Source organism: Labrus bergylta, chromosome 8, assembly GCF_963930695.1.
Source record: "Labrus bergylta chromosome 8, fLabBer1.1, whole genome shotgun sequence".
Classification (NCBI taxonomy): Eukaryota; Metazoa; Chordata; class Actinopteri; order Labriformes; family Labridae; genus Labrus; species Labrus bergylta.
Genome location: NC_089202.1, coordinates 23,872,852 through 23,900,631, shown reverse-complemented (window position 1 = coordinate 23,900,631; position 27,780 = coordinate 23,872,852). Strand labels below are relative to the sequence as shown.

Below are 27,780 nucleotides of genomic sequence, written 5' to 3'. Positions count from 1 at the left end.
AGTTGTTGTTTTTTGTTTTGTTTTGTTTTGATACTGTCAATGTTATGTCTATTTGTTTGTCTTTTTTGTGAGTGTGTTACTGTGTTACTAAATGAGAATGCAAATAAAAATATTGGTTAAATTTTATTTTTTTTAAACGACATCATCTATTGCAATTCAGAAACAAATGCAATTCACGATTAAAAAATGTAATCTCTTGACAGCCTTAATATATATATATATATATATATATATATATATATATATATATATATGTATATCAGTGTTTCCCCTAGGTTTACAGCGTTGGGAGGGGGGGATAAGCCGACACGGCGACACGACGACACAAACACTCAAAGGAATCTTGGTGTTCATGTGTTACTTTTAATGACAGCTGTCCTTTTCTATCGGAAAGGTATCCTTAAATTACTTCTTTCCCTGATTTCTGACTCTATCCACTATCATATCCCTATAATAAAGGCCCAAAAAGCCCCAAAATGAATCTTCAAAATAATAATAATAATAATGATAATAATATGTATATATATTATTTTTTTTTTTTACCGCCCCCCAATATAATGGTAGGGGAAACACTGTACATATATATTATATATACAAATAAAAAGTATTTAATTAAGAGTATTATTATCGACATAAAGGCTCATGTGTCATGTTATGATTATCGACTGTAAGTATTGTGTATTAAGGTACATATTTATATATGTTATGACGCAGGTTGGTTGATATTTATCAAAGAAACGCTTGCTAACAGAAAGAGAACGATCACTGACTACATTTCCCACAAACCCCAGCGGCATGTATCGGGAGATTACGTCACGTGCACTCCCAACTTCCGGTTGGAGTGTAAATGGATACATGACACAGTTGTTTGGAGGAAAGCTACCTACTCGAAAAGCCCCTTCACGTACATTAAACTAGCGACGCGGGTTTTGACATCCTAACGGCTGACGGCCCCCCACCCCTCTTTGGAGACTCGGCCGCGATGGAGGCGGTCCCCCGGATGCCGATGATCTGGCTGGATCTGAAGGAGGCAGGGGAGTTCCCGTTCAGCACGTCCGTCCGGCAGGTGAGCTGGGCTGGGTGGGGGAAGTGGAGCAACAGGGTTCGAAAGTCAACCAAACACGGATTATGGATAAACCACGTCGAGACGCTAACGTTAGCCAAACGACTGAACCACCTGGAGTCTGTCTCCGTCTGATGGGGGACTCGGGGGGAAGTTTCCAGAAGCTAGCGAAGGTCTGAATATGGAAAATCTCTCCCCTGGACCACCGCCTTTTGTTTGCTAACGTTAGCCTCCTGCTAGCTATTGATAATAAGCTACCTCCAGTGTTAAGTTTATAATGACCCTCCCCCTCCCCTCCCTTCACAAGGAGCTAGCTTAGCCGGATATAAACAAAACAAGGTGCACGGTGCGAAAACAAGCACCACGGCTCCTCACGGCCCGCCGGTCAGGATGCAGACAGGAAAATAACAACCAGTGATGTCATTGTCACATGCACCTGACTACAGCTGGTTGAAATGTAGGAAATAACACCTCACACCACTGAACAGAGCATCCAGTCACTCAGCGTGGAGACAGGTTTTTATTTATTTATGAAGAGTTAAACCCCCCCCCTCCCCCCCCCCCCGCAGGAGAAAGTTAAACAGCTGTCACAAAGTTTCACCTGTTGTTATTATATTATCACAACACAACCAGTAAGAGGTAGTGTGTTCAACTGGTTTCCTGTGTCGCACTATAAGAATAATTTCATAAATATGGTGATGAAAAAATCAGTTTACCCCACATGAAAATACATGTGTTTTTTTTAAGGTCCTCCACAAAATGAACAATTACTTCACTGGGACTTGACTGTGAGCGAATGACCCGCCTCCTCAGGTTTGCCCAGCGTTATCACATGTGCATACACAGGTGTGTTAGATAGATACAGTCACATAATAGATCATCACAATATAGATTATTATGACACTACCTGTACCTGGGAGTTTATCTGGACTGGTCCAAGCACACAAGACTGGTCTGAGAGGCGGCTCTACTTCCTGAGGAGGATGAGGTCCTTTAACATCTTCATGGATGATGCTGAGGATGTTTTATGAATCTGTGGCGGGCAGAAGGCTGACGGTAGCAGACAGACTCCAACAGACTCGACAAACTGATCTGCCAGGCCGGTGACGTTGTGCGGGTGGGGACTCTCTGACGGTGGTGTCAGAGGGGAGGATGCTGTCTAATTTGCATGTCATCTTGGACAATGTCTCACACCCACTCCACGACACAGGAGCATATTCAGTGCTAGACTGATTCCCCCCCCCCCACTATGCACCACAGATGCCACAGGAGGTAGCTCTTAAAGGTGGTGAACAAACTTTACAACTCCTCCTCTGTGTCAAACACTCTCTGTCTGACCGTGGATGGTTTGAAACTTACAAACTGTAAACTTGTCTTTGAAAGTGCACTATGGAGTTTCAGGGTACAGTGAAAGTAAAAACGAGGCAGAGCAACTTCTTGTGGCAGGTTACATACCTGAGGCCGCTCTGTAGGAAGTAAACAAACAAGAGGGAGGATGTGAACTACAGGTACATTAAGGAGAGTGAATGAGGAAGTCTAGATCTCCATTTTTGAAAACTGCAAATTTATCGATAAAATCAATTTATCCCCAAGTCCTCACTCCACCCGAATCTACAGTATCTAAAAGATTAACATGCTGGCCCATCGTACCATCAGAGGAAGAAGACTTAGTGTTGGATGTTTGTCTGCTGAGGGCTTCCGTAAAAGTGCTCAAATACAAGTTTATGATGGAATAAGATTCTTGTCACGACACTGAAAAGCGTGTCCTAGGTCCAAGCTTACTCACATAGAAAAAAAATCAAACAAAAGTAGAAAGTGCTAATGGTTAAAAACTCAGTTTCATCTCTATCTGATGACCCATTTTTCAAGATACCTTCCTTCAGACCTTTGCTCCCTTGAGTTACTGCAGTTCCTTCCAGTAAAAGGAAGCAATGAACTTCCAGGAAGCTGCATGTCTCGCACTCTTTCAATATGTGTCGAATCAGTGACTCGTACCGTAAAAGGCTGTTATGCTTTCCGTTTATTACAACCTTCAGTAGAGGTCAAAGGTAATGTGTTTTTGTTTTGGATGTTGGATCTCGTTTTTCATCGGGATCAGAATCTGTTCTTCACAGTTAACGGTCATTCTTCATGGATAACGTTGATACCTCAGATTATCATTTAAGCTCATATCTGAATTAGTGACAGCTCATCAGTTTTCTCCAAACATAAGGCAGTGCAGCAAATCGAGAAAAGAAAGAGGGGACAATGCTCTCTAGTAGGCCTGTCCCCGACTTTCCACAGTCGAGCCTGATTGGTCAGATTTAGCTTTTCGTCGACTCACAGTAGAACGTTTTGTTGTTGTTTTTGTGCTCTCTTTTAGGACATTGTTTTTCTCACTCATTAAGTCTGCATTAATGTGACCTTCTAACCATATCACCACATGTCCAATACAGCAGACGCACACACACTGATGGCCCGGTGTGTGCAGGTCAGACCAGCGACAAACAAACAAACAAAAACGTCTTTTAACCATTTGAGGAGTTACTGAACTCTCCTGATCATAATAATCCACCAAACTGATTCCCAACGATTTAAATCCAGAGAAAGATTTTATCCAAACATGTTAGCTGCTTCTATCAGTACATCAGGGTGATCTTCATGCACACACTGTGGAGAGTCATTTAAAGTAAGAGTCTTCATAAGGGGATATTTAGACTACGAGAGGCTCTGAGTCATGAAGTATTTTGAGAAAACAGACAAATCTATGTAAAGTTAGACTTTAAACACCCCCGTAGAGCTGGAATGGAACGATCCTCATACTCGACTGTGAGACTGGTAGTCGACTTAGACTCGACTACATGGGGTCCTCCCTACTTTCTTGTTGTCTTCTCGTTGTGCATTTAACCTGAAGCCTTGTGACCTTCCTGCTTTCATAATTTAATCATAAAAAAGAAACAAATGCCAAAGAATGAGTATTTCTGCAAGAAGGTTTCACCTCTCCACCCGGCATAAAGCAGCATGCTGCTTACCACAGTGGCTAATGGGGATTGGGGGAGGCTTGGCAGAGCATGATGGGAAACTCCAGCGCCTGTGAGATGGTTTAAAGTCTCTGGCTCATGCTCCGGGCGACAGATTATTCGACTATTAAAAATTCCAGTCTGGAGTTTTCTCTAACACTCTTCTCTTCTTCTCAGTTCATCCTGAAGAACTATGGAGAGAATCCTGACAACTACAACGAACAGCTGAAGAAACTGGAGACTCTGCGGCAGGTTGGTGCTACTCGTACGCCTCAATCACTTCCTGTCACGTCTGAAACTTGTCTCATCGTCTGCCGTCAACTCCTTTCTGATTGGCTGGGCCACTTTAATCAAACAAATAAACGGAGGAATAGAAGATGTACAGCTGCGTAAAATGCAGATATAAACGTGTGTGTTTGTCTGTGTTTCCACAGAGTGCTGTAAATGTGACGAGGGATTTCGAGGGATGCAGCACACTGAGGAAGTACTTCGGCCAGCTGCATTACCTCCAGAGCAGAGTCCCCATGGGAACTGGGCAGGAGGCTGCAGTACCCATCTCATGGTAACAACACACACACACACACACACACACACACAAACACACACACACACACGTACAGACACACCCATCCACTTAAAATCTGAATAATTGTTTGTGTTATGACCACTCTCTGTTTTGGACCTGCTGTTTGTTCGCACAGAAAGGGATCAGACCGATACTGTATGTTCAAAAGCTGATATTAACCCTTTAAAAATCCAATTTCCAGTTAATTTGATGTTACTGAGACGCATTTTCTCTACCTTAAAGGTCCAATCAGTAAGATGTGTAGAGACTGAAATGATAAAATGACCTTACTCTATGCAGCAGCCAGTATGTCCTCCTTCTAACTTTAGATTCTGGTCCTGAATGCTCTGGATTTCTTTGGACCAGAGAAGGTAGGTGGTTTTAAGGCACCCCCCCCCGTTTTGGACGCCCCTCGGTTTGTCAGATATGAGAGCAGTTATCAGGTCAAACCAACAGGTGTTGCAGCGATGGAAGCGGGCAAGAGAAGTGGTTCAGATAGAAGTGATTGTACCCGACCTAAAAAGCCTCTGCATGTTTCTAATAAGCTCCACGAGCAGAAATGTGCTCAAACTAGGATCAATATTGGAGATGCTTGGGAAAATGGAGAGAGGTTAGAACACAGAAAAGTTTACAGACCCATGCAGAGCTGGCTAAACGCTGAAGCTTCAGTGTCCACCACATGGCATTTTGTGATTGAATGTTTGAAATGTTTGTCTCCGTTAAGGACGGAAATCTTCTCTGGAAAAACAGTCACCCATGATGACATCAGCTATGAGCAGGCCTGCATCCTCTATAATCTCGGTGAGTAAGCTCATGTGGAGATATTTATAGTTGTGTTTCAAAACCAGACACATTCACAGAGAAAAGGGTGGCTACATAAGACGATTTCAACTAATAATAGTAACTACATGATTCTCTGCAGGAGCCCTACACTCCATGTTGGGAGCCATGGATAACAGGGTATCTGAGGAGGTATGACACACACACTTACACACACAGTCATGCACATGCACTTCCACACAGTCCCACTGACTCTGTGCTTTCCGTCCAGGGGATGAAGGTGTCCTGTACACACTTCCAGTGCTCGGCGGGGGCGTTCTCCTACCTGAGAGACCACTTCAGCCACAACTTCAGCGTTGACATGAGCCACCAGATCCTTAACCTCAACATCAACCTCATGCTTGTAGGTTACACACACATGCATATACACAAAGGCACACCTAGATCACTGTCTCACCACTCTGTGTCCTCCTCCCAGGGTCAGGCTCAGGAGTGTCTGCTCGAGAAGTCCATGCTGGACAACAGGAAGAGTTTCCTGGTCGCTCGCATCAGCGCTCAGGTCCCCTCCTCATCACTAATTAAATTAGATCTCATATTATCAAGAGATTATTGAATTGTTGGAGGTTAATTACTGTGTGTCCCGCTTCAGGTGGTGGATTACTACAAAGACGCGTGCAGGGCTCTGGAGAACTCGGAGACGGCGTCCATGCTGGGAAAGATTCAGAAAGACTGGAAGAAACTGGTTCAGATGAAGATCTACTACTTTGCTGCGATTGCACACGTGAGTCTGATGAGCGGCCCGGTTTGGTTCAGTACAGTTGGGTACGATGGACCCTGATCTTGCTTGCCTTTCCACAGTCGACCGTACCCCTTACTTTGTAAAGTGGGATGGCCATAGCTGCGCCAGCTACGTAATAGCGTGACGTCATAGCAGTTAAGCCCGCAAATAAATCCAATGAAGAAGAAGAACGCGACACAACTAGCAAAGGGCAGAAATGGAGGAGGTCCAGCAAAGGTCTGCACCTCCGAGGTCGTCCATGGGGCGGGGCTACTCGCTGACACAGTCTTGAAATGACTTGAAATCCCATAATCCACGGGATATTTAAACATGGTGTGTTTTGTGTTTGCCCTTAAATACAGCTGTTCTTCGGGTAGTGATGATTCTTTCGACCAATCAACGGACTGCAGTGTGTTTAGCCCCCCCCCCCCCCTCGCTTTTCACATCCAGAGACTTTTAAAAACAGACGGGATAAAATGTTGGTCGCCTGTTTTCTTTTGTCCAGCGCCTGGATGATGGCGTCTGATATTCATTCAAATGTTTGATGTGTCAGACTCTGACTCTGCAAACCTCAAAGTTTAACCTACACAGCTGATTAAAAGGAGCAGGCGGGTCAGTTGTCGCCATCTTGTCATGTTGCATCCGAGTGTCACTCTTCTTCCTTGTGTGTTTTGTTGTGCTTCTTCTTCTTTGTTGGTTGTGTAAGAGCGGTGAAAAAACAGTTACGAGCATTACCACCACCTTGGGGATTTGGACGTGTGATCTCTTTTTGACGCGCAAACAAATTGAATTTCAGGCCTATTGCATGTTTATTTGGACTTGATTCCTCACATGCAGACATGCAAACTGTTCTTTGTGTCTCTTGTGTTTTTCTGAACAGCTTCATATGGGAAAGCAGGCCGAGGAGCAGCAGAAGTACGGAGAGCAGGTAGGTCCACCTGACCCGATCGTCTCATAAACAAACATGTTCTTCGTTCTCTCCTCTTCTTTTCTTTCTGTCGCCTGATATGACCCTCTGTGTCTACAGGTGGCGTACCTGCAGAGCTCCATCGACAAACTCAGTGAAGCCATCAAACTGGCAAAGGTAGACATTTATTCATGACGTGACACTCGATGAGATCGTGTCGGTGTAATTCATGCACGCATCATTTAGAAGAAAAAGTCAAAGAGATCTTAAACATGGTGCATAAAAAAGAACAAATTTGTGCAAAATAAATGATCAGAATGCATAAACAGATTTTTTTTCCACTAAACATTTTGGAAATCTATTTCTCCTCCAAGTGAGGGGACGTGATAGGAAACGTTTGAGAGCCACTGTTTAGTGTGTGTGTGTGTGTGTGCGCCCCCCTGTGGTTTTAAAATGCTAAGCTCTGCTCTGTCCTGTCCTGGTACGAGCAGGGTCAGCCTGACAGCGTGCAGGAGGCCTTGAGGTTCACCATGGACGTCATCGGGGGAAAGTGAGTGATACCCCTCTAATATGAATTCAGTACTTCTCATGATGTTTCACGAGTTTCTCTGAAGAAGTATTGCCTTTGAACTCTAACCTGCAGGTTCAATTCGGCCAAAAAGGACAACGACTTCATCTACCACGAGTCAGTTCCTTCTCTGGAGACTCTGACGTCGGTCAAAGGTAACGCATCCTGTTCCCTCTCTGCACCGTTATCACTGTGAGCATGCAAAGCAGCGTGCACATGATGTAAATTCTTGGATATGTGTTTGCAGAGTGATGTTGAGGCCTGTGCGTCTCCCGCTGTGTTTAACTTGGTGTGTCGGCGTTTATAAGGACATCCTGTATGTTTAATCAGTGAGCTACTCTGCAGGTTTCATTTACATGAACGACGTGGCCGAAGCCATTCTGAAACAGATATTCATCCACATCTGACACAGCTGGAGGTGTTGTTCTTTGCTTTATGGATCCTATTGTCCGCCATCTTTTGAATGCAATAGCTCATGAACACCTGGAGGGGAGGATCTTCAGATTTAGCACAAACGTCCGGTTGGATTTAAGGAAGAGGTGATGAGACTTCTGTGGTCAAAGGTCAATCTTAAAGGTCAATATGGCCTTGAGATATCGCAGCAACATCTGGAGGGAATCCGTCCAAGAGAGCGACGCCGTCCAGGATTGATAAACGGACAACTTCCTCTTCTTTCTTCTCTGTCTGTTTGACCTGCTGTTGAGAGAAGGAGCTACTCTCTAGAGGAACGCAGAGAGACGTTTTCTAGTTTTATGTTCCTCCTGTGAATGATGGTGGTGCAAGCGACTCTTTTTTGAGGCTGTGGTTCTGTTTCAGGGTAATGTATCCTTCTTAATAGTTAAACTGGGATTCTTTGGTGAACACTGATGCAAACTGTGACTTGGCTGCTAGTTAAACTTTTATCAGGGCACTTCTGCTTGGTGCCAAATGTGGCTTCGTTCAAGCCAACATTCTCTCTGTCAAAGGTCAAATGACTGAGTTTGACACTCTGGTGTCGGCCTGCTGGGTTTAATCTGGGCATTAACACAGTTTGGATGGATTCGGTGGAGATATAGATTTTGAGTACATTTCTGTTTGAGTTCTGCCTGTGACTAATTTTCCTCAAAGATGAACAGGAATGTATGTCTTAGTTTTTTTGCTTGACGCCAACACATCATGGAATTTGACATTAACATGCTAACTGATTTAGCATCACATTCCCGATATCTATTTTACTTATTAATCAATCAAAACTTTATTACAGACTCAGGGTCTAAATAAGACAATATGAAAGACATAAATGCGATGCATGGTATAAAAATCATTAAATTCAAATCAATGCCCTCAGAGGATACAACTGTATCAGTGGTTCCATATCTCAGATTGATAACATGTAGTGCTGCATGTGATGCCTGTCAGGGCCAAGATGACTTATTTTGTCAGTTATTGAGCCGACAAATACATTTAAACATGAGGTTTCTCAAGATGGCTTGCAGCCACATATATTTCCCTGTCACTTCACCACGAGGTCTTCTGAGCAAGACTCTTAGTGCATCATCTAACAGTATGCTACTTGAAGTTTATGTGAGCTGGCTTTACTGTAGTTAGACCACAAGTGGACTTTTCAGGTTCTTAAGAACGGGCTGACCGCATCAGAGTCCCAAATGAAAGACATGCTGACAGACGATGCAGTTTAAAGGATTTATTTTCCATCCAAAGCCACGCTGTCTGTGGTAAACTAACCGGCAAACTGTAGACTAAACAATTGCCGTCATGATTCAATTAAAGCTAAACTCAAACAGATTCAAGAAACACCACAAAAATAAGCATGAACAACAACAGGTCTTACATGCTCAGGAACGCATAGCAGGGGTAGAGGAGGGAGATCTGAGGGGTGTACAGCTTTACGTTGGGGCCTTCTTTAGTGTTTGCTGGCACAGCTGGGATTGCAATGATCGATCCAGCAGGACATTTAGTGGATGTGACAAGTCTGTCCACTAGGGGCCGCCATTTAGGCAGCATGGAAAGTAGTTGCCAGCCTCTCCTATTGATGTCTTCCTCATCCTTTGTTTGTTTAAAGGACTAACAAACGATGTCGTTGTTGGTTTTGGATCTTTTTTTCTTGTTGCTTTTGGCTCTGTTGTTTTCTGCTAATCTTTGCATATAAAACCGAGCTAATGTGCCCCTGAGCGAGTAAAACCATCTCCTCTCTGCCCCTCTAGGTGCCCCTCTGGTTAGAGCTCTACCGGTGAACCCCACAGACCCCAGCGTTACCGGACCAGACCTGTTTTCCAAGTTGGTGCCCATGGCGGCCCACGAAGCCTCTTCGCTGTACAGGTAGGCAAAGTCCGAGGTCATACGAGTCAGAGAGCATGAAAGTCAGATGTTCTTCAGGTTTTTTTATTCCTGTCTGTCTTTTTCCAGCGAGGAGAAGGCCAAGCTGCTGCGAGACGTCGTCACCAAGATAGAGGGCAAGAATGAAACACTAGAGTGAGTTCTCCTTTCTGTATGTTTGTGTTTGTTTGTGTGTGTGTGTCTGTTTTGTGTGTGTGTGTGACCTTTGCTGATACTCACGATAAATGAAGTACTATCCACCCAGCATGTGATGTAGGTTTGTTAGAGTAACTGAATATATCTGTTTGATCACATGTCTGTCAGTAACCTGTGCTAAAGTGTGGCAGGAAGTGAAAGGCCCTGTGTTTATTTTTCCCCTGAATTGAGTCTGTAAGGTGATCTTAGCTGTAATTACTTAAAGCCGATCACACAGAGACACGTCGCCTGAGTTCACCAGCTTGGAGTGCATGTAGCTGTGTGAGCATACGGGCAACCAAATAAAAAATTAGTGGTAGAAAATTTATTTGAGAAAACATAGAGCTCTTGCCGTTGCTTTGCTCCGAGACGAGGAGGAGGGGACTAATTTAACCCCTCAGGTATCTTGCGACATGAAATTAGACCTCTTACGATGTCTGACCCTGAATTTAATTTATACATTATGTTTATGTTTTAAATTAGAGGCAATTCTATTCTAAATGGACTGTTCTGGTCTCTCTCTCTCTCTGCAGACAGTTCATGGACTCTCTGGGCTTGGAGCCAGAGTCCGTCGACAACCTGGACATGTACAGCCACATCCCTCCCGTCCTGATGGAAAAATGTGCCGCTCTCAGTGTTCGACCCGACACCGTCAAGAGCCTCATCCAGTCCATGCAGGGTCAGTATTCACATGACATTCAGTGTTATAGCTACTTTAATCACGAGTATTATCTTCCTTTAAAGACACAGTATGTAAATTCCACCACCAGGGGGCTCTCAATAAAACTATAACAATGGACTAATTTGATACTGGTGGGGAATCAAGGGAGTGATCCTCTCTGCGATCCCAGTCTCCTTCAGTTTTATCAATTAATAACATTTATACCGTTAATTAACCTGACCAGCGAGCATGAATCATTTTAAACAGGCACAGTTTTCACTCCTTGTGTTAATAAAGCCTGCTACGCGTCTTGCTACTGTAGGGCTCTCCGGTGTCTTCACTGATGTGGAGTCGTCACTGAGAGAGATCAGAGACGTCCTGGAAGAAGACGAGGGCGGTGAGCGAGCCCTCCTGGAGGCCTGCGGCCCCGCTTCGGCTGAGATGCACCCAGCGGCGCAGGCTCAGTCTCTGGCTGAGATCCGCAGAGACCTGGAGAAGTACATGGAGGCCCATGAGAAGGCCAGTTTCACCAACACGGAGCTCCACAGGGCCATGAACCTGCACATCAGCAACCTGCGTCTTCTGGGGGGGCCACTGGAGAGTCTGAGAGATGCTCTGCCCCGGCCCCAGCTCAATGAAGGTGAGCTTGTGTTTAATAATGGGGGTTTTTGTTAATCTGTGTCATTTAAAGAGTCACATATTCTCCTCCTCTTCAACCAATTTAAATAAGTCTCAGAGCTCCCCAAAACATGTCTGTGAAGTTTCTTCTTCTAAATCCACTCTGATCCTGTATTTGATCATGCCTATAAACCCCTCTATTTCAGCCCTGCTCAGAACAGGCTGTTTCTGTGTCTGTACCTTTAAATATGTAAATGAGCTGTGTCTGACCACGCCCCCTCTCTGGAAGGGTTTGGGTGTGCTCGGGCTTTCTTGCTCCATGTCCTATTGTTTACGGTGAGAAGGCAGACTCAGAGGGCAGAACAAACACCTAGCTGTGGGAGTGTCACCCACCTGGGGGAGGGGTTACTGCCTTTTGTGATGTCATGAAGTGAAAATCTCCAAATGGCCTGTTTGGAGATTGCTGAATGAAGTGGGTGTAATAAGCTGCATTGGTCATGACTTTAAAGGGGCTATATGTAACTTTTTACATGTATAAATCGTTTTTTATCTCCCATTAATAAGCGAACGGTTAACTGATGTGAAAAAGTAGATGTTCACTGTCTATCTGTGTTGCCTTTATAAAAAGTTTCCCCCGGTCGTATTTACCGCGAAAGCTCCAGGAAGTGCCATTTTATGCACGTTCTCAACGTCCTCCTCACTCCGCTCCGCTTACAGAGATCAACAGTACAAACTCATCACACACTCCCGGTCTTCACCTCCACAGCCAGAGGCCGCCTTCCACACACTTCTATCCGCTCTAGGAGCTCTCAAAGGCGGACAAACTCATCAGACACTCCTGCTCTCAGCCAGTGCCTGCCGAGACTGTAGTTTGTAGGATGGAGAATGAATACAGACACACAGACTCCTTCACAGACTTTGACATGTGTATGACCACTTACCTCCTCTGTAAACATTATGCCGGTAAATATCCAGTTTACACAGTTAAACAGTTTTGTTTCGCGGCCGATGATGATGCTCGTTTGTGTGTACGAGCACGTATCTCGAGCACGTGAGGGAGAGCGAGCAACAGGTTACTGGTGCTGTTCGCCTAACGGCCATGCGGTATCGCTACAAACGCAGTATTTTTGAAAGTTACATATAGCCCCTTTAAGATAGATAGAAAGCTTTATGGTAATATTCTCAGATTCGATAACTTCCACTGGGAGTCATCAAGTTCAGTCTAAAATATTTTGAAACATGCGTCTGTGTTTGCAGAGGAAGTTGCCGGGCTACAGTGCATGAAGAGGATCTTGGGGAAAGTGCAGGAAATGAGGGAACAGAGAAGTTCTCTGGAGAAACAGCTCCGCGACCTGATCCAGCAGGACGACATCACCTCTACCCTGGTCACCACGGAGAGGGCCGACATGAAGGTATGACGCTTCACATGGCCAGTCCACATAGATCATCCCATCTTGACATCAAGTATTTAATCAGAATAAAACCACTTTGACTTTTTTAGAGTTCTCCTACTAGTCTCATCTTCCATAAATATAAAAAAAGAAGCTGCTTCTTCCTGTTGACATAAACAAAAAATGTCATACAATTTGTGAGAGATTGTTAAAGGAAGAATGTGCAAAATGTTCCACATAAATAAATCAGAGATGAAGTCCATCCTGTGTAAATGTGTCTCTGAGTCCTGACTGTCTACAAATGAGTGAGAAGCTCGAGTCCCGCTGGCTGTGTTGTTGTCAGAGCCGTGTTTACATGGACGGGACGGCCGGCTCCTCCTCTTGTGTATAAAAGCTGTTTTAGTCAAGATCTAGAGAAAAGAAGAACATTCTCACTGATTATTTGGATGTTAGTAAGAGTTTTTAAGATCACGCTCATTCTGTGTCAGTTTACATGCAATGTGAAGCTAACTAAAGAGCGCTAACATTAGCATGCTAACACAACAATGCATGACACAGGTGATTGCAGCTCGAGTAAGTACAATTTTGTCCGCCGCTTGCAATTCAGGGTGCTTAATTATGGTGCCCTTCATTTGATTACCCCTTCATGCGGATTTGGGGGTAGGGGGTTGGAGGTGTGTCGCTGGAGGAGAGCGGAGGCTTCCGAATGGAGGAGGTGTTGCCAAACATTAGTTTGTTTTGGATTAATGCTGGAGCTTAAGGGCGACATCTACTGGATCAAAAAGTCATTTTGCACATTCTTCCTCTAAGAGTTTCACTGGAGTAAGATCCTGTTGAAACAGAAGTCACACAAGTATTTGTGTCCATGTGAACATATCTAATGATTAATCTTTCTTAAGTTCTAGTTTGTGTTTGCAAAAATTATACATGTGCCACCTCCAACAAACTCTGTGTCCTTTCAGCAAATATTTGAGGAGCAGCTGAAGAAGTACGAGCAGGTGAAGGTGTATATTGATCAGAACCTGGCAGCTCAGGAGAACATCCTGAAGGCGCTGACCGAGGCAAACGTCCAGTACGCCTCAGTGCGTAAGGGCTTGAGCCAGACTGAGCAACAGTGGAACGGCACCGTCCAGGGACTGGTGGGCTCCTATGAAGCCTACGAGGACCTGATGAAAAAGTCCCAAGAGGGGAAGGAGTTCTACGAGGACCTCGAGGCCAAAGCATCTCGTCTTCTGGAGAAAGCCAAGACCTTATGTCAGACCAGAGCAGAGGACAGGAAGCCCATCCTGGAAAAGTAAGACCAAAGATTAAATACACAAAAGTTAAAGAGTTTTAGAATTGTGTCTGACGAGTTAGCTAGCTTCTTTCCTACTATCGTTTCCATCCATTCAAATCTCCTCACCAGGCAGGTACTTTGAAGGGAAAGACAGGCATTTTTAGTTCATGCAGATTTTTCCTTGTGTAACGAGTTCGGTATACATTTTTAAAACAGACCGAAGACAGAGTTGCTTCTGTGAGTCCATAGAATGCCATTTTTTGTTGTTGATTGGGCATATGATGTCCTCACATATCAACTGCAGACCTCTGAATTAAAAAGGAATGTTACATCAAATATGGTATCGTTCATGTGATAGGACAGTGGATAGAGTAGGAAACCAAGAAAGAGCGTGGGGAATGGCATGCGGGGAAGGAACCACAGGCCGGGAGATGAAACCCAGGCTGACCGCCCCAGAGGACCACCGCCTCTCGACATGGGGCTTGACCCAACCACTAGGCTATCTGCGCCCCACCTTAGCGTCTTCTGTGGTTCCTTATATACCATGACTGCTCTGCCACTTAGTCGAAATGTCTAAATACATTTATGTATTTTTAATTTAAAATTTGGACTATACAACTTTATCTCTCAATGTCAAACGTCTTATTACAAGATACCTTAATGAGGCGCCAGATTTGCAGTTATGTAATTTTTCAGAGGCTATACTTCATTGCAGTGGCCGTGGGTTTGAATCCGTGCTCGCCCATTTGCTGCATGTCATCCCCTCTCTCTCCTCACACCATTTCCTGTCTCTCCTCTCCTATCCAATAAAGGCAAACGTGGCTCAAATATATAATTTTAAGAAAAATAAACCTCAGTGTAATATTGGGCTGTGATTGTCTCCTCCTCAGAGAGACGCAGAAGAAGCCACCTGCACGGCCTACAGCAGCTAAACCCTCCTTGCATACTAAGGCCCCTGATGTCGACTCTGCCTGCTCCAGTCTGGACGACCCCGAGTTGGCCCAGCTTAGTGCAGCCATCTTGGCCTTGGGAGGTGACCTACCTGAGGAGCTCCTCAGCCTCCCTCCTGACATGTCTTCCCTCCCCAACACTGCACTTCGTATGCCTGGTCCAGAGGCCTACATCCCTCCTGGTGCTAATTTGGGCGGCAGCAGCTCACTGCCTTGGCCTGGTGCTCCAGCTGCTGGTCATCCTCGCTTCCCTGCCAACCTGCCTCCTCCAGAACTCCTGGCAAGGATAGCTCAGTTTCCTACTTCTGGAGCTCTGCCCCGTGGACCCCTCCCTCAAATGAATCCACAAATGCCTCCACATATGCCAACCCAAGCAGCAGTGCCAGGTTATCGACAACCACATCCACAAGTCCCCCAACCTGGTCCTGTTGCTCCTGCTCCAGTCCGACCGTCCACCACAACTGTGGATAGCATCCAGGCCCCAATCCCCAGCTACGCCCCCACTCAACACCACCCTGTCCAACCTGTTGCCTCAACTGGCTACGCCCTACCCCCACAGATGGGGGCTTACCCACAGTTTATACCCCAACCAGGAATGACCATGCATGGCCAAGCCCAAGCTCCTGCGTCCCAACCACAGCAGCAAAAGCAGCCACAGCAGCACTACCCTCAGCCCATTGGACAGCCACTGCCTCAGGGCTACCAGCCTGGACCAAGGGCCCTCCCTGGCCCCCACCCTCCTCTCCAGAACCAGCAAGCATACTCACATGGATATATGCCCCCTCAGCCTGGTGTTCCTCCTCAGTACCAGCAAGTATTTCCAGGTCAGCTGCAGCCTCATCAGCACAATGGTTATCAGCCCCGGCCCCAGATACCCCAAGGCTACCAGACACCCCACTGCTATGTACCCCAGCAGCCCCCTCGGATGATGCCAGGCTCTATGCCAACACAACCTCAGGTCCAGATGCCACCTCAAACTGGGCATCCACAAATACCCCCAACTTCTCAGCAAGCACCTCCTGTATCTCAACCCTACCTGCCCCATCCTAACCAACAAATGCCACCCAGACTCCCAAATCAACACATGATGCCCCATCAGCAACACATTACAATGCCCCCCAATGCCCAACAGATTCCACCTCACACACAGGTACAGATGCCAGGAGGTCCCAGAGCACAAATGCCCCCGACAAGTCAGCAAATTCCCCCAGCCTCTCAAAACTATATGGCCCCTACAAGTCAGCAAATGCCCCCAGTCTCTCAGAACTATTTGCCCCCCACCATCCACCCTTCCATGCACCCACAGATGCCTCCTGCTTCACAACCTCATATGGTCCCTGGCGCTCAGGTCCACCTGCCAAGGGGCCCTCTGCCTCAGATGCCTCCAGGTGGAATGCCACCACATCACCCACACCCTGGACAGCCTCCTGTACCACACATGCCCCAGCAGCCCATGCGGATGCCCAGCCAACCACAGGCTCAGCCCCCTCATTCAGGGGGAGTATGCTACCCAGGGGCTCCAATGATGCCTCAACAGCCTCTGGCACCACAACCTGCAGCCCCCCAAAAACCTCAGGCTCCTCCTCCAATGACCCATCCACAGCCCTCTACCATGTACCCTTCAGGTCCAGGAGCTAATGTACCTCCAAGTACCCCACTACAGCCCACTGCCATGGCCCCACATGGGCCACATGTTCCCCCTGCCCAGCACATGATCCAGCCCTCTCCTGGACCCCCCGTGACCCAACCACCAAACCCTGTTCCTCCTTCCCCTTCACCTTCTCCCTCCCCATCTCCCTCTCCTGGTCCTGCCTCTCTGGTTCTGAACCCCCAGCAGAGACCCACACCAGCCCCCACCTCGGGAAGCAAAGCTCCTCCCACTCTTCCCTCCCCCTCGGCCGTCTCTCCCTCCACATCGCTGTTTCAGCGCCAGAACTCAAGCACAGATGACCTCCTCTCTTCGAGCCCTGAGAGCATACCAGGAGGCACCAAGGCCCCCACAAATGTCCTCCAACCCACCAAAGCCGACCCGCAGGATGGAGAGCGTCGGAGGAGGAGCTCACAGGGAGTTCTTCTGATCCAGGGTGACCCATATCAAGCCCCAGAGCGTGTCGCTCGCCTTCATGGTGAACTGGAACGTTATAGGGCCCGGGTAGATTCCCTGGAGCACCCCTCAGAGAGTGAGGGTGGGCTATCTGTGCTGGACGCTCGTTGGAAAGAGCTACAAGACCAGCAGGAGAAGGATGCCCGCCAACTCTCCATCGCTATCGCCCGCTGCTACACAATGAAGAACCGTCACCAGGATGTCATGCCCTATGATATTAACCGTGTGGTTCTGCAGTCAGGAAAAGACGACTACATCAACGCCAGCTATGTGGAGGACTTGTCTCCGTACTGTCCACGCCTTATTGCCACGCAGGCGCCGCTCACAGGCACAGCGGCTGACTTCTGGCTGATGGTTTACGAGCAGAAGGTGTCGCTGATCGTCATGTTGGTTTCAGAGCAAGAGCTAGAAAAGGTACACAATGTCATTTTTACTGTTGATGACATTTAAGTGAATTAAATTTGTTTTGACGATAGATGAGAATAATTTTACACAGAAACAAATTTACATTATACTTTATATTTCTGGAACATTTGATTGTAAGGAGATTTATAAATAAAAAACAAGCATGTCCTTACATAAACGATTATTCATAATTTTAAGGGTTTATCATCGGTTTCACCTTTCTTTGTTTCTTATCGGTACTTAAAGAGACCAACAGCGTTCTGTTTTCACCATCTCTCACCATTCACCACTATGTTTTTCCGTCTCTCCCAGGGAAAGGTTGTGCGCTACTTCCCAACTGAGCGTGGGCAGCAGCTCGCTCAGGGACCAATCACGCTCAGCCTCACCACACAGAAGGCGACGCCGACACATGTGGAGCGCATGATCAGCCTGCAGTACCGTGACCAAAGTTTGAAACGCACTGTGGTCCATCTCCAGTCCACCTCCTGGCCCGAGCTGTGAGAACTTTCTCTTTTATTTAGAATGTCAAATATAGTTTGTGTTGAGTTTGTTTGTAATCTCACTAAGTGTGGTAACGTGGACTCCAGTATCCTGGTTATCGGTCCTGTCCCTGTTTGGATCGTATTCAGGATATGGCGTTTACATGCACAGAGTAAAACCTGGTTCTTCATATCCCTGTATACATGATCATTACTAATATTCTGATTTCTGACTGCTGCATCCTATTTGTGCAGGCGCCTGTGATGTTTATTTTACAACACAGACTGCGGAATTTTTAAAATCTGATGAATCAAGAGACCGGTGTCACCTATTACGGGTTTAGCGCTATTAAATGCCAACATCGTGCTGCAGATATGGCATATCCAGGTCATTTCCAGCAATGGGAAAGACAAAATTTGTTTTTTTGGGGGCTCCAGAAGTAAGATGCACTCATTGCCGCCACCATGTTTGTTTTGCTATTACATCACTTGGGTGCTGAGGCTGCACCTGTGCAGGTAGTCACTAGCTGTAAGCAGTAAGTAAACATGATGCCACAGGAACCCGTTTTCTTTAAGAGTTCTCCAGATAGCAAAATCAGATTTCTGATGATGAGGAACTGCTCATCCTGTTATTGAAATCAGGATGTGAACACAACACTTAAAAATACTCAAGTCCGGGTTTGTTTTTGGGCTTTTTGAACCTTTATTTAAGAGACAGGATAGTGGATAGAGTCAGAAATCAGGGCGAAAGAGAGAGTAGGGAACAACTTGCGGGAAAGGATCCACAGGTCATATTGAACCCGGGCCACCTGCTTGGGGGACTAGAGCCGCCGTGCATGGAGCGTGCACCCTAACCACTACTCTACCGGCGCCCCATCCGAATGTACTCTTTAAGTTTTTCCATTTCCTCCTATTTCTTCATCAGGGGTCTTCCTGACAGTAAGAGCAACCTGCTGCGCTTCATCCAGGAGGTTCATGGACACTACCTCCACCAGAGGCCCTTACACACACCTGTTGTTGTGCACTGCAGGTGAGAGGGAATAAAAAAAAAAATACTTTGAATATGATTAAGAATTAAATCTTTTAGTCAAAGCACCTTAAACCAATCACATGCACACAGTGTTTTTTACTGCTGCAGACGAAAACACTACATCACTGGATAGTACGATCGATAGTGGTATGAAGGAGGCGGTTTCGATTAGAGCCAAAGTGTTCCTAATGAGCCTGTCTACTCTCTGTCTCAGCTCGGGTGTGGGACGCACCGGCGCCTTCTGTCTGCTGTACGCTGCACTGCAGGAGCTGGAAGCAGGCAACGGGATCCCCGACCTCCCACTGCTGGTGAAGAAGATGAGACAACAGAGGAAGAACATGCTGCAGGAGAAGGTCAGACAAATCTGATGATGATGCGTGCGTTTTTAATTTGTAAGATAGGTAGGCAGGGTTGTACAGAAGAAAGTAAAAAGGGAATCTGATCTTTATCGTTGGTTCCCAACCTGCGGTCTGGGCCCCTCTTTGGGTGGCACGAGGCTGTCTGTTCTGATAACACAAAAGATAGTTTATATGAAGGTCTTCAATATGAATGTGTAAATAGGTTATTCATTACATACAAAGTTAAATGTTTTCACATACTCTTGTCTGTCTCTCTCTCTCCAGCTTCACCTGAAGTTCTGCTATGAAGCTGTGTTGAAGCACGCTGAGCATGTCCTCCAGAGACACGGCATCACTACCGCCACCTGCAGCAAGAACGCTGCCTCTGCATCCACAAAGGTTTGTCTTCAGACGACCACACACACACACACACACACACACACACACACAGAGCTGGTGCAACAAGCCACTGTTTTTTTTTTTTTTAAATTGGAAATGTCTCTCTCTTCCTCTCTGCAGCCTTACTCGAGACAGGAGTCCCAGCAGGACCTCGTCCTCGGGGGGGACATGCCCATCAGCTCCATCCAGGCCACGATCGCCAAGCTCAGCATCCGCCCCCCCAGCGCCACAGACCCTGCAATGGATGCCCCCTTTGGCATGGATGAGCAGGTCGTCGCTTCCTTACCCGACCCGTACTCGTCGAGTGATGTTCAGCCGCTCCAGGAGCCCTCCCCTCTCTCAGAGCCGCTGCCCCCCTGCTCCTTCAGTCCTCCTCTCACTTCCCCGACTCAATCGCCACCCCCACCAAACGGCCTGGATGCTGCCTCCCCCTGCACGCCACCAGCCATTCACGAGCCCCTCCCAGAGGGGACTCCCAGCCTGAGCCCGCCTCCTCCTGCTTCCGGTCCGGCTCCGTCCTCCCTGGAGCTGCTGGCCTCCCTCACGCCCGAGAACTTCTCCATGGAGGGAGGCGGGAAGGGGAAGCAGCGGGTGACCAAGCAGAGCTTCCTGCAGCCGGCCGAGGGTCAGGGTCTGCACGGGACTCGAGAGGAGGAAGGGGACGACCCGCTCAGCAGCCTGGACCCCCTGTGGAGCCTCAACAAGACCTGAGAGGAGTCCACAAACCGTTGCTTTTCTCTCAGCTCTCTCTAATCCTGCTTTTAAGAAGAAAAAAAACATTTAGCCGTGTTTATTTCCAAGACGTGCCTGGTGGCAGACAGTAGGGTTCCAGTTTTGAAGTTAGGTGTATTCCTTCTGGCTACGGGGCCTGAAACACACTCGCGTCTTCTTCCATCACTGGGGGCTTCTGGGACCAGATCACTATGCACTCGTCTGTGTTCCTTCATTCCTTCTGTCGCTTTTTGCTGCTTTTTATTTTCAACTGTCTGTGATATATGAATGTTCTGCACTTCAGCCAGAGCTGGGCCCCCGAAATGAAGGAAAAACTCCCAGCATGCACTCCACTTTTGCGGCCTCCCTTTTTCGCAGGTGGTCGTCACCAGGGTTTGTTTGGACCGGATCTCAAACTCCACCTTGAAGTCTAAAACTGAACGCTCACGGACTTTAAGGGCGTCGGACGTTCAGTGTGTGAGGGATTTTAGATGGTACAAGAAAGGATCACTTTTTCTGACATGGCCCCTGGCTTAGAGGATGAAACAGATTTGTGCGCCCCCCCAAACCCAAACTAAAAGGTAACTTAAAGGGACAGGCCATTTTAAAATATCATCAAGGTCATGAACGTTTATTTCCTCATTAAGTTCAGAAGCATAAGCATTTATTGCCCCTTTTCTAATCACACTAATCACATCTATTTCAAACACATTAGAGTATCTCAAAGATTTTATATTTATCTTCTTTCTTTTTTTACTTCACAAAGTAACACAACCGAGGAGCAACATTTAACTGACTTTTCTTTGAGGTTCAAAGGTCAAAACGTAGAACTCACTCAAAGATGTTCGTCCACCGTCACAATTTAAAGTCACACTGAAATACAGAGAGAGCTGCAAGCAGAAGAAATAGTTACATTTAAACTGAAGTTCTGCCTCTGATGTGGCAAAATAAGTAGCCCTAAGGTGACCATTCAGATTTTGGGGGGCCCAAGCCACCCATTCAGCAAGATTCACCCATTCTGTGCCCCTGCACAGGCTGCATGCATCTGCCCCTTTCATGTCACTATGCCCCCCCCCTCTTCCTCTCCCAGTTTTAGAAGCACTGGACTAATGGGACACTATCATGACGTCACACATGTTGCCTGGTAACAAGATGCACCAAAAAATTATAAAAAAAGCCCTTCTCCAGTATTTATTATATATTCTGTAAAATCCACTTCAACATGTTCCTCTAACACTAATATGTGTCCCGAGTCTGTCTTCAAACCCCCCAATGATGAGAAAAGTCAATCCTCTCCGTCTCTTGCCTGCTCCACTTTTCAGAAAATGTGTGTTCAAACAGGCCGTTTGGAGAGTTTCCCTTCATGACATCACAAAGCGCAGTAGCCCCTCCCCCAGGTGGGTGACACTCCCACAGCTAGGTGTTTGTTCTGCCCTCTGAGTCTGCCTTCTCACTGTAAACAATAGGACATGGGAGCGAGAAAGCACCGAGCACAGCCAAGCCCTTCCAGAAAGGGGGCGTGGTCAAACACAAGGGGGCTTGCCGATTGCGTCTTTAATGAACTCCAGGTATCAGAGCCCTCACACGCCAGACGATCCGATCCCGTTGTGGGACAGTGCCAAGCCTCAAAGTCCGTGAGTCGGTCAGTGTGGAGTTTAAGATTCAGTCGTTGTGTTTGAACTGTCGTAATGGATGCACGGCCCTGAGGAGCAGAGTGGGAGGAGCTTATTCTTAAGGAGACAAACCCCCTTCAGCTCAAATCAGCGCGTGTAGTACAGTCAGCCTGTAACACAGAGCAGCATCGAATCAGCACGTCTCTACAAGTTGATTAAGTTTTCTCATCCTGTAACACTGTAAATATCTTAAATAAATAAAAGACTATTAAAAAATGCACTAATCATTCATCATTATTGTATAAAAATGATTAAATAAATCCAGTAGACAGAAACCTGCTGTGGTATCAAAGCCTCTTTATTTGAAAATTAGTAAAAAGTCTGTGTGTTACAAAACTGAATAAGTTACCTCCGTTACTACAGCCTGCGTAGATTGTAGGCAGCCAATGAGGAGGAGGAAAGAGAGGGGGGAGGAGCTAACTCTGGGATTGACTATTACAGCTCATATTATCTTGACGGCTGATGTAAAGTAGGAGAAATCTTCAGGCAGCTTGCGAGACAATCAGTACTGGACCTCTTGGAGTTTCATGTCAAGAGTCCGGCCTTTGTTGTTGAAATGTTAACGTCTTTAACGACTAAAAAGGATAAAAGAATCTGTAGCTGCATCCACAAGCTGCCGAGACGATGCGCTGATGGCTGTGTGAGTGGAAGCAGCAGGATCCTGAAGGTGTGTTTAAAGCTACAGAGAGGATTCATAGAGTGACAGAACGGTGTGATATGAGTTTGTGTACAAGGCCAAAAAATGAAACAAACGCTAAGACTCCATTTCGAAATTTTTCTCTCGTAAGACGAACAGTTAGACGTTTTTCCCTCTTCATGACGGAGACCCCGCATGATATCGACATCACTCTCCTGTCTGTTAAATATAAGTTAGCATGTGGTTAGCTTAGCTTAGCATAGCTTAGCACAAACACAGAACGCAAGGAAGTGGAGCTAACCTGTCTTTGTAAAACCAGCACATAATAACCCAGAACTCCTCTTGTGCGTCAGCTGCTCCGCCATGGGAGGTCAGAGCTCTCAGAGAAGGACCTGAGACGTTCAAACTTTAATTCACAGTCCAAAGAAAGTTCTGAAGCAAATGAAAGTGTGTCGAATCGTGGCTCCTTAAGTGAACCATTTGCTTCAGAACTTTCTTTGGATTCTACTGAGATGTTCCAGTTTTTCTCAAATTTGATTCAATTAAATGTTCTGTATTGTCGGGTTGTCTCTGGATGTGTGCGCGTAAAATGGTTAAAGGTCATCACCATCGCTAATCGGCACCAGAATTACCGCTCTGTTTAAACGACTTTGGCCCCTCGATGCCGCTCAATTGTTGCGCTCACACTGCAATGCAGCCAGTCGCCACTAGATGGGGCTGTCACCACAGACCAAGATTATAAGGTTCGTTTTTGATTTTTCATTAGTTTGTACTTGTTTTAGACAAACTCCTGCGCACTGTCCAAGTTACACAAATCAGTTGCGGACTTATTTCTACAATTTTAGCTAAAGCAATCTCTCTTTCTTCTGCAGCAGCTTGGGATAAAAATATGACTGAAGGCCGGCACTTTCTCTAAAGCTTTGGTCGTCTACGAGTCTGTTGATGCTGAAGTAACCTGAGGTTGATCGATCGATTTAAAACACGAGGTATGGAGTTAAACACTTTGACAACCTTACTGTGTAGTTTTGTTTGCAGGTTTGCAATTGAACAAGCTGTGAGACGTGAACTTAACAGTTGTACAATTTCAGATAGTCCTCTCTCTGATTTTGCGATACTGTTTTTTATTTTTTAAATCGCTGAACTTGCAGAGGTTGATCGATCGATTTAAAACACGAGGTGGAAAACTCAAACATTTCAACAACCTTTCTGGATCGTCTTGTTTGTTACATTTGAGCAGATTGTCGTCAACACTCATGACCTTAACAGCTGCTGGTGGTCGTTTTTTTGCCACCGTTGTACAAAGCCAGGGTAGCTACTCTCTCTCGTTTAGCTCGTCACCCCTGTTAGCTTGTCTCAAACCAAACAGGGTGATATCAATCCTCTCATTAGAACTCTCCACCATGAAGTTTAAAACGCTTTAAGCATATTTCCCAAAATGTCCACCTTTTCTAGAAAACAGAAGTAAAAAAAACAATCTAAAAACTACACATTTCCCCATTTCTAAAACGTTAAACTACCGTTAACAACAAAAAAACACAAAGCTAATAAATTAACAGGTTATGTTGCCAAGGCGACCACCAGTCTGGTTCCTATGGGATGCATCGACAGTGTTTGTTTACGCGTCTCTTCAGGTTACATCTGATCTTCAGCTGTTTGTTTTGTGCACATCAGGAACTTGTTTGTCTCTGCGTCCCGTTGAACCAGACTGGGTGACCTTCAACCTCGACAAGTCTGCAGTGTGCGTGTTTACTAGCGCTGCCTGCAGGGGTGAAATTAGTTTGCAAGTCTGCAGACATCACGTCCATAATGTCCTGTGAGCGAGCAGATGTTTGTAAAAAAAAAAAAAAAAAAAAGTGCCTCACGTGCACGAGCTGTGCGTCAGAGAGGGTTAGTAGTGCATTGAATTAGTGTTGCCATGCGATACTGTTGTAGTTTTTTTTTTTTTTTTTTCACAGATTTGTTGGTCACACCTTTGGGGACTACATTCAGGTGAAAGCTTCAGTAGACGCTGGAGGAAATACATTCTGCATGATGTTGGTGTGAGTCTTAAACCTGCAGGACTTAATTCTTCCAGCTGGTGTATGAAGTGAATGGCCGACGTTCAGGCATTTCTTCTATTTTACTTTTCATTTATTTTCTATTTTTTACGTTAATTTACTGTAATTAATCATTTTTACATTATCTCTAACTGGTTAATAAACTGACTGAGTGGGTGAGATTAGCTACACTTTCTGATTACCGTAAAACCTCTATTGGTAGCCCTCGCTTTGACTTCAGTGCATAAAATGACCCTCGCTTTATTTGGATTTAAGGCCCCGAGTCTAGCTGGCGTTTTTCTGGGCAGAAAAGCGCTGGCAGAGCACTTACAGGAAGTGTTTGTGCGCTGAGAAATAAAGTGCTGCACGTCTGTCCAGTCTCTATGGAGGACATATGTGCAGCACTTTTTTCTCAGTGCACAAATGCTTTGTGCTAGCGCTTTTGCTTTTCTGCCTGGAAAAAACGCCAGGTGGACATGAAGCCTAAGACAGCTCATCCATACCAACCGGCTGCTCTGTGAGGGAGAGCGAGACGTCTTGTTTATATATTTAAGATGCAAAATCTAATCAACACTGAATGCATAAACAGGAGCCTTGAATAGAGCTGCCTTTATTTGTCAAAACGTGCAGCAGCACCAGGCTAGTTAAAATGACCGGGCCTTAAATTAAGATGAGCTTCTATTTGAAGTTTTACGGTAATTTAACCAGCTGTGAAGAACCCGTCAGTCAGCGAGAATTCTGCTAAACGTGTCTGAGAAAACAAAACGGAGCCTTCTGTATCTTTAATCGGAACCCTCAGTTTACAAACCGTCGCCCTGAGTTCATCATCTGTGCCTGCTGATTTGTAAGTTCTTCATTACTTCTGAGATAAAAAAGGATGGTCCATTTCCATGGCAACCGTATCCGCCCAATAAGTCAACATGATCTGGATTTAAAGGCTGGACTTAATGCTATATTGCATGATTGCTTTGGACTTGGATCGCATTAAATCTAACCTTAGTGTCGGATCGATTGGACTTGCGTTGAGGATGCTGTTGCCGTAGAAACAATCCATTCTACAGACGTTGTGTTTTTTTTACAGATCTGTTCCCACAGTTTATGAAACCATCCCCACAAACCACAAATCAGCGAGCACAGATCACGAACCTCTGGGCATTCCTGGACCGTTGCCATGGCGACTGCATCGACTGAGTAAGTCCTATTTATCTGGAATTGATTGTAGATTGAATGTCTTACAGCAGTTTGTGTTGGACTCGAATGAAAAAGCACGTCAACGTCTCTCAGTGCATGTGACACAGTGCATGAGCGTGATCCATGTGCGTGTTTCTTAGCGTGTACGAGCAGAGATCTAAACGTAGGTGATTCTTTTCTTGCGTTCCCTGTCTCTCTCTCTCTTTTTTTTTTTTTTTTTTAAATGACTTGCTGCAGGAAAAGTTCTGCAGGTTTTCAGACCAACTTCCGTGAAGTGTACACCGACAGCACGCCGCTGAGCAGAGGTGAACTGCGAGCGCCACTGCGTGATCGTAGCGGGTTTTCTTTGTGGCCTAAACAATGAAAACAGTGTGAAGCCGAGACATCTTCAGTAAACAGTGATTTCAACAAAAGAATCTCTAAAGGGCACGATATGTGTGAAAACAAAAAGCAGTCATTGTAAACATGACGTCAGGATGATGGTGGATCATAAGTGGGGGGGGGGGGGGGGCTGCAGGGGCCCCTCGTACAGCATCAGTAACCCCAGAACCAGAGGCCTGAGGGCCCCCGACTCCACAACAACAAACACTTCAACATTTCCAGTTCAGTAAAACAAAAAAGGTCATTTTATAACCCCGACCTGTCATCACCACCGTCCAATGAAATCATCATGTCGTATTTAAGAGGCGGGATTAGAAATTCATAAACAAACCGTTATTCCAAAAAAATGTATCGCTAATAAATAATAGATTTATACATGTAAAAAAAAACACAGCCCCCTCCGGAGGTTTACATCGTACAGTAATCATCTGGTCTCACACTCACACGCTTCACATGTAACCACGCAGGTTGTTTTGTTCTCAGCAGGGTTTCGCCATTAAAAAAAAAAGAGCGCCTCGATTCATTCACACACAAAACTGCGCAGCTAGTCCCGACACACCATCGAGCGTAAGAGGCAGCAGGAATATTTAAAAAAAAAATTAAAAAAGAGACATTTTTATCTTCCTCTCAGGGCGGGCGGGGGTCACAGTGAAGCCCCGCCCGTGTCAGCAGCATAGAGGGCAGCGCCACGAGACAGAACGCACACACAAGCAAAAAGCACAAACTGGTGACTGCTGGATCCTCTGTCAGCGAGAAACATCCAGATTATCTTGGAATAATTGACCCTCTTAATTGTCATTTGCGGCGGCCATCTCCATCCGATAAATGTAGCAGGTAGTCCTCGGCTCGTCTTCTGCGACGTGCGTCCACGCTCGTACTCCAAACACCTTGAAAGACGCTTGTGTTTCCGTTGAATGCCAGAAAACAAAATCAAGTCAAAAGAGGAAAGAGGAAGTTCAGAGCGCTCCAGTGGCGCCCGCCTCAGTCTAGTTTCTCCAGCACTGACGGCACGTACACCAGGCTGAGCTCGCTGCCGAAGTCGCAGACGATGGCGGCGTTGTCGAGCACGAGGAGCTGCCGGACGCCCTGCCCGTCGCTGCTCTGACCCAGGTAGACCGTCTGCAGCAGATCGCCGAAGTTCAGGTCCCAGAAGGAGACGCAGCCCTGACCCCCCGTCACCAGGAGAGACTCGGAGATCACGCCCAGACTGGCGCCGCAGCCCGCTTCCTGAAAGGGGAGAGACGTAAACTCATCATTATTGATGATGATGATGGTAATGACGATGGTTTTTGTTTGATAACGATGACTTATAAGATGGTTTCTATACTGATT

The 27,780-nt window shown here is 46.1% G+C and overlaps 2 protein-coding genes across 5 annotated transcripts in view; one reads left to right on the top strand and one right to left on the bottom strand.

The window, feature by feature from the left end:
* The first annotated feature begins 819 nt into the window (after window positions 1–819).
* Window positions 820–22,423, top strand: ptpn23a (protein tyrosine phosphatase, non-receptor type 23, a). Of its 2 annotated transcripts, none has more exons than XM_065958099.1 (24): window positions 820–1,066; window positions 4,240–4,314; window positions 4,497–4,624; window positions 5,352–5,428; window positions 5,550–5,599; window positions 5,679–5,810; window positions 5,886–5,966; window positions 6,057–6,188; window positions 7,066–7,113; window positions 7,213–7,269; window positions 7,584–7,642; window positions 7,736–7,815; window positions 9,862–9,976; window positions 10,064–10,129; window positions 10,702–10,847; window positions 11,152–11,469; window positions 12,705–12,859; window positions 13,801–14,132; window positions 15,005–17,582; window positions 17,886–18,070; window positions 18,978–19,082; window positions 19,297–19,435; window positions 19,706–19,819; window positions 19,940–22,423. In XM_065958099.1, exons 1-24 carry the CDS (start codon window positions 983–985, stop codon window positions 20,528–20,530), a joined length of 5,847 nt encoding a protein of 1,948 aa, XP_065814171.1. In that variant the 5' UTR covers window positions 820–982; the 3' UTR covers window positions 20,531–22,423. The 2 variants fall into 2 exon arrangements, with proteins under 2 accessions (XP_065814171.1, XP_020509729.2); XM_020654073.3 differs by having other exon boundaries at window positions 7,581–7,642.
* Window positions 22,424–22,483: 60 nt separating this feature from the next.
* Window positions 22,484–27,780, bottom strand: part of scap (SREBF chaperone) — a 42,158-nt gene continuing 36,861 nt past the window's right edge. For all 3 annotated transcript variants that reach the window (XM_065958101.1, XM_020654074.3, XM_065958100.1), the window contains exon 23: window positions 22,484–27,675. In XM_065958101.1, coding sequence (XP_065814173.1) covers window positions 27,430–27,675 — 246 coding nt within the window. In that variant the 3' untranslated portion in view covers window positions 22,484–27,429. The remainder of the gene's footprint in view (window positions 27,676–27,780) is intronic.